This window comes from Ostrinia furnacalis, unplaced genomic scaffold, assembly GCF_004193835.3.
Source record: "Ostrinia furnacalis isolate ACB-3 unplaced genomic scaffold, ASM419383v2 OfSCF6871, whole genome shotgun sequence".
NCBI lineage: Eukaryota > Metazoa > Arthropoda > Insecta > Lepidoptera > Crambidae > Ostrinia > Ostrinia furnacalis.
In genome coordinates, this window is record NW_021137110.1 from 1 (window position 1) to 7,001 (window position 7,001).

Below are 7,001 nucleotides of genomic sequence, written 5' to 3' on the forward strand. Positions count from 1 at the left end.
TGGCATTTTGACTAGACCCACTGATATGGATTAGAGTAGATGCAGCTCATGCAGCAAATTGCTCGTCAAAGCGTGCCATTCCGATATGTCCAAATGGACATACATGGTCGAGTGATGTTCATGTAATCCGATTACAACAATCGGTTACGATGATTTTACGAGGACAGTAGTACGAACACGGTAGAAAGAAGAAATTATTTACGGATTGAGAATTGTAATTAACAGCACAAGTAACAAATAAATCAAGAAGTTAGGTCAGTGATCGCAGTAGGTATACGTCTATGTATACGACGCCGCGACGGCACTGGATTTTGTCGTTTAGAAATATCTTTAAAACTAGATAACTGACTTAGCTTAAATGAAAGAAAACGTATTGGCAAAACTACGCATTCTTACATTTATTAAAAATAAAAAGCTTGAGTAGTCTTTATTTTATAAAACTAGGTAAGGTACGTACTAGGATATTTAAAAGAATGAAATTAGGTAGGTATGAATTATTAGTAGTACACTATTTAACACAGAGGAATAACGATCATTACTTTGATATACATTAAGCACAATAAAAATATTATTTGAAAATTTTATTAATAATATAGAATGACGTTTACCGCTACAAAAGTATATCAACCCAAAAGACTAGCTATAAATTTAACAAAATATCAGTTTTATCGGAATTAATTAATTGTCGAATCGAGTCACACGAGATCATTCGATGACTTTGCGATTGCCGTACGATGATACGATTATTTTTACGTTGCGACAATCACTAAAATTCGCTAAAATGACACTAATGACGTTAAAAAAGTGGCACGCTCGTCTTCATACAAATTTTTTGACAAGCTGCATCTATCTATATAGTTCCAAAATACTGGACTGTCCTGTCGATGACATTGACAGTGGGGCGCCACCGTCAATACCGGATCGCTGGTTCAGATTTTTGCCATGTTGGAAACCATATAGTTGAACGATGGTAGCGCCCCCCTGTCATTGAGTTTGGCGGGACAGTTCAGCGTGGGTCATCTATATCTGAGCCCCAATTACGGTAATTTTTAACGTCAACAATCCAGACACGCTTCTCGATTCTGCGATACGATTGGTCGTTCAACAGCGTACGTCAGCTGTTTCGACCAATCGTATCGCAGCGTCGATGAAGCGTGTCTGGATTGTAGACGTTAAAAGTTACCGTAATCGGGGCTCAGTGCTGACAAGACAATCCAAAAAAAAAATTTTGGATTTGTCTTTGGATGTTTAAACCACGATTTTAATGCCTACGATATTTATGGAAGCTTAAAATTCTGACCAATTAAAAATGTTTCTGATACCTTTTTAACTTAAAAAAATCTCGAATTAAGTGACATTTGGTTTGGTTCTAAAAAACCATAGGCAATGAAGTCCTTGTCTCTGTAATGAAGCTTAAAGCCACTTCCACTTTGTTTTCAGAATTCATTTTTCAGGAAATTGAAAAACTCGTCGCGCATTGAAATTTTAATTTAACATACCTTAATGTTTTGTGGATCTGTTAAATTAATACGTAATGGTTCAAAAAGTGTTATGACATCAATTCAATTATATAAATATTTATTACGTCAATGTGAAAAGTTACCGCCTGACGCTTGTAAACATTATAAATTTGCTGTCAGACAGGTGCTCATTTGTTCAACAATTACAGTAAAAACCTTCAATTTTCGTAGCTTTTACCAGTTTTTATCGTTTGCAGAGCTATAAACAGCACAAGTTTGAACCAGACCCAGAGCGAGTAAAAGAGATAATCAGTAAAAGTGTAGAAGATGCAAAGTGGATTGTGAATAAGGTAAGTTTTATTAAAAAATGTATTAATCTTGATTTGTATTTATGTTTGTTGTCGTTGGCACAAAAATGTTTACAAACATTATTTGCTTTTTTCCAGTATACAAAAAAATAATGGATATGATTACGGGCAATATCAACACAAAGCATTATAAATATAATTTTATTCATGATAAACGAATACTGTAGTAAGAATGAGTATGTTTGGAGAAAAGATAGAAGAATATGAAATATTGGAACATCTAGGTAAAGGAGGATTCGCAAATGTATATAGAGCAAGATGTCGACGAACAGGATTGTTTGTGGCCATCAAAATGATAGACAAAGCCCTGATGGCAAGTGCAGGTATGATTGGGAGAGTACGACAAGAAGTCACCATTCATTCTCGCTTGAAACATCCTGCAATTTTAGAGCTATTTACATTTTTTGAAGATGCACATTATGTCTATTTAGTTTTAGAACTAGCACACAATGGTGAATTGGCAAAGCATTTTAAATTAGGAACTCGAGGCCTATCTGAAAAGGCTGCAGCTGATATATTTCGACAAGTCGTAAGTGGTGTGTTATATCTTCATACTCATAACATAATACACAGAGATTTGTCTCTAAACAATCTACTGCTTACCAAAGATCTTAATGTCAAAATTGCTGATTTTGGTTTAGCCACTCAGCTAAATGGCCCAGATGAGAAACATGTCACTATGTGTGGAACTCCAAATTATATATCTCCAGAAGTAGCATCAAGAGAGTTACATGGATTACCTGCAGATGTCTGGGGATTGGGCTGCATGTTATATACACTTTTAGTAGGAAGACCACCATTCCATACTCAGCATGTTAAAACTACTCTAAATAAAGTCATCAATGCAGACTATAAAATACCTCCAGAGCTATCACTGCCAGCTCAAGATTTATTACTAAAACTCTTGTGCAAAGATCCTATTAAAAGAATCACACTTAAGGAAATAATGGAACATCCATTTATAACAAGTTTGTGCTCAAATAATTCAAATGTAACAAAGCAAGATATTTCTAGAGATTCAGGGTTTCTCACCACTCTACATAGCACTCAGCACAGTGGCAAGATAAGGCATGAAGACAGAACTTCATCAGATTATCAATGCTCAAGTGGAAATGTTGAAGATTTAAAGCACAAAGCCTCAAAACTATCTTATAATGTATTTGCTGGAATGCAAGAAAACTGTACACAGTCATCTAATTGTCATAGTTATGATTATAAAATGTGTATGAATAGTGAAAAAGGGTCAGAAATTATTGATTTCCAGGCCCAGTTACAACCCAGTAGTAGTATACTACCCCAAAAAAATGACAATAGTTCTGAACAATATGATATAAAAAAAATGAATATTAACTGTATTACAACTGAAGGGAAAAGAATGATAAACTGTGGAGAAAATAAAGAAAATATCCCTAAAAGTTGCAATTCCACGTCAAATGCAATCGGTGTTCCACCATTATGTGCAGAAAGATTGCCAGTTATTTCACACAGAACTCGTAATGCTATATTAAAGATAGAACCTACTGCAGTTATTGTGGAATTTATAAAAAAGAAAGGGAAAGACAGAGAAGAGAAGGTTGTTGAGATATGCAAAATTACAAAAGATGGAATGAAAATAATAATCTACTCAGTTGATAACATTAAAGAAAAATATATAACACCCTTTGCAGAACATAACCCAAGCCCTGATGAAGTTTTTTCCTATCATAATCTGCCACAGAAACATTGGAAAAAGTATTTATATGCATCTCGATTTGTAGAACTTGTAAAAGCTAAAACCCCTAAAATAACTTTATACTCTTCACTAGCCAAGTGCCAACTTATGGAAAATAATGTGGATATGGAAATATTTTTTTACAATGGAGAAAAGGTTGCATTTGTGTCGACAGAAGGTCTGAAAGTAATTGATAAGAATTCGAAAACTTATCACAACCCATATAATGTCCCAGAATTAAAATATTTGCTAGATCATTATGAAGAGTGTTCAAACCGCATAAAGAGAATACAATCAGCTCTTTCATGTATATCTGATGAATGTTTTCCTTTAATAATTGGTAAAAGGCCTGTGCAAACTTTGAGTAATACTCAAGCTAGTTCTCCATTACAAGGGTCAGTCAATGCTAATTATAATAGTCCTCTTTTTAATGTTGGATCTTTTCATCGAACAGCTGCTAGTTCTAGCCATGCACATAGTGACTTTAATAATATGTTTTAATTCACTCAATGATAACATTCAATTTGAATGTATAAAGTAGCTTTCAATCAACAAGATTTTAAAATCACATAATCACTGAAGATGGGACACATCCATTAATGATCCAGTGTCCAGCTAAAATTGTAAATCCAGTAGGATACCATAAATACCAGGATGCGTATGTATTGTACGAAAAAAATATCGTTGCGACCATGAAGCTAAAGATATCTGTAGCTTCATGGTTGCGACTAAACATTGTATACCTTACCTACCCTAAATATTTGGACAGGCATAGTTTTGTGTCATAGCATAGTAAAGAACATTTTTCTTGTATTAATTATTTTATAATTAGTTCATACAGTTAAGTATAAATATTTTATGATAAATTGACTTGTATCTATTAACTGTAGATAGATAGTTAAATAAAAGTATGTATTAAGAATTTCGGCATTTTCTTTGTTGTCTTATCTGCAAGAAATCAGGAATATTATTTAAGATCCCTGCCACCCAATCATAATAATTTATTTGCGAGTTATACAGGGTGTGTCGTAAATAGTGGTCCAAAGCAAAGGGGTCGTGCGTGCCAGTCGTGCACTGTACACTGAGGTACCACATCACATACCAGTTAAAAAAAATGTTAACAAAGTATTCCAATCATTTTTTAATAAACAAGTTTGTTTCGAAATTCAATACTCACTACACTACTATACTAGCAAATCGGTTGACTTTACCTTTACTTTTTGAATACCCTTTAACGTATTTTTTTAAATACTGGTATGTGGTAGTACCTAAGTGTACATTGTATCGACCCTTTTGCTTTGGACCACTATTTACGCCATACTCTGTATAATCCTAGGCGCAGACCACCGATTTATTGAAGTGCGCAAATTACACCGATTGATTCTTCATACAAATTAGAATCGGGCTTAACTATCGGCCGAATAAAAATCGGTGGCCTGAGTCTAGACAAAGTGCACTTTTTGATCGAATCGAAAATCGAATCCGTCTAAACTCCATACAAAAAAGGCCTTACGACCACTTTCCGACTGGTTTGCGATTATAATGTGCATGCACACTTTCATACACAATTACACCATAATCACTTACGTGTTCATAATATCATACACATTATTTAACAAGCCCATGAAACCAACTTTATTTTCACGTTTATACAAGTTTGAAATCAATCTTTGAAACAAATTATTTTAGCAAAATACGTGGACGATGAAAATTTGTGAGACTTGTCAAATTGACTTGACGTTTAAAATCATGTGTTATCTCCATATTGTCTATGACTTGTCTCTGACACATCAGTGCTNCAATAATCTGTAAATTTAATCGATATTTCTTTAAGTATTCACTTATTCCGATTACCGATTAATTTTAAATAAAAAGTATACGATACTTTGTTAAGTTTTCCAGCGATAACTTCGACAATATTGGAGATAACGTAAAATTATTTTTCTACTTTTAGTGTATACTTTTTCGGAGTCAGTTTAATTTTTAGTCGGTTTTATTTAAACGAAATTATTTTCCTTTTTTATGCAATTATGCTTATAGTTCCAAAATACTGAGCCCCGATTACGGTAATTTTTAACGTCAACAATCCAGACACGCTTCTCGATTCTGCGATACGATTGGTCGTTCAACAGCGTACGTCAGCTGTTTTGACCAATCGTATCGCAGAATCAGAAACGCGTCTGGATTGTAGACGTTATAAAAGTTACCGTAATCGGGGCTCTGGACTGTCCTGTCGATGACATTGATAGTGGGGCGCCACCGTCAATACCGGATCGCTGGTTCAGATTTTTGCCATGTTGGAAACCATATAATTGAACGATGGTAGCGCCCCCCTGTCATTGAGTTTGGCGGGACAGTTCAGCGTGGGTCATCTATACGTATTGTTACATTGCTTATTAATAAAAGAAAAAAAAATCTTCTTTTAATTGATAGCATCTTATTAATTACATCCCTAGCGGAATAGAGCAACAAAGGACTGAGCGAGCTCAGCGAGCTAGATGTCACTAGTAGCAACACTGTCAAACAGAACTTTTTGCAACTATTTGAAGTTTAATAACTTTACGGATATCATTGATTGTTTTACTGTCCACAGTGTGTTTTTTGATTACATCTGTGCATACAGTTTGTTTCCTGTTCTCGAAAATTTCATAATCTGTTCACATTCAATGTTGCGACTTTGTTGCATATTTTTATTATTTTGACGATCACCCGGCGATGATACGCAAGTAGGTAGCTACTACAATAATTTCACTTCGCGATTACCGAGAGGTTTTGTCGCATCACTAGTTCACAGACTAAAAATATTTTTATGTCAGTTGGCCATGTTTGATGACATTTCTGCTGATTTCTAAAAAATTAGACTGTAGGCTTATTGTCTTAGTTCAACGAGGTCGAATGAAAGGGAAGAAAAAAGCCCTAGAAAAGTATGAAACCTAGAAATAAATAATGCTATGATGATCATCTTTCAGCAATACACCCTTATGCGAATATGACTGATCCATCTCACTGGGATTATTAATTATTACATACATTTATATGTATATTGCACGCCATCTGCTTGGCAAATTGTAGCTGAACAATTTTACGTTTAAATTTAAGATCCATCAATGTATGATATGTACCTACAATTGCAATAAACTAATTTGATTTGATTTGATTTGGGATTAATTGAACTCGGGACCCACAGCTTCCGCCTGCTTCCGCTAATCCATCGGGCCATGTCCACCATGTCCCAACTTCCAGAGATCAAGTAAGGCCAGTATGGAGCTCTACTATGATCAAATTGAGTGCTGTCAAAGTAACATCCTAAAAATTAAATTATATATTTCGAACTCTCATTGTGTTCTTATGAACAAATTATTATTTCAGTCATATTTTAATTAATTTAAGGAAGAAATACGACAAAATTCTATACCCGAATACACGCGAGGCGGGCGAGCCTGAACGTTCCTAATTGGACCG

General features: G+C 34.6%; 1 protein-coding gene across 1 annotated transcript; it reads left to right on the forward strand.

The window, feature by feature from the left end:
- The first annotated feature begins 1,906 nt into the window (after positions 1–1,906).
- SAK (polo like kinase SAK) lies at positions 1,907–4,331 on the forward strand. Its single transcript, XM_028318443.1, has one exon. It carries the CDS (start codon positions 2,001–2,003, stop codon positions 4,038–4,040), a length of 2,040 nt encoding a protein of 679 aa, XP_028174244.1. The 5' UTR covers positions 1,907–2,000; the 3' UTR covers positions 4,041–4,331.
- Positions 4,332–7,001: the final 2,670 nt, after the last annotated feature.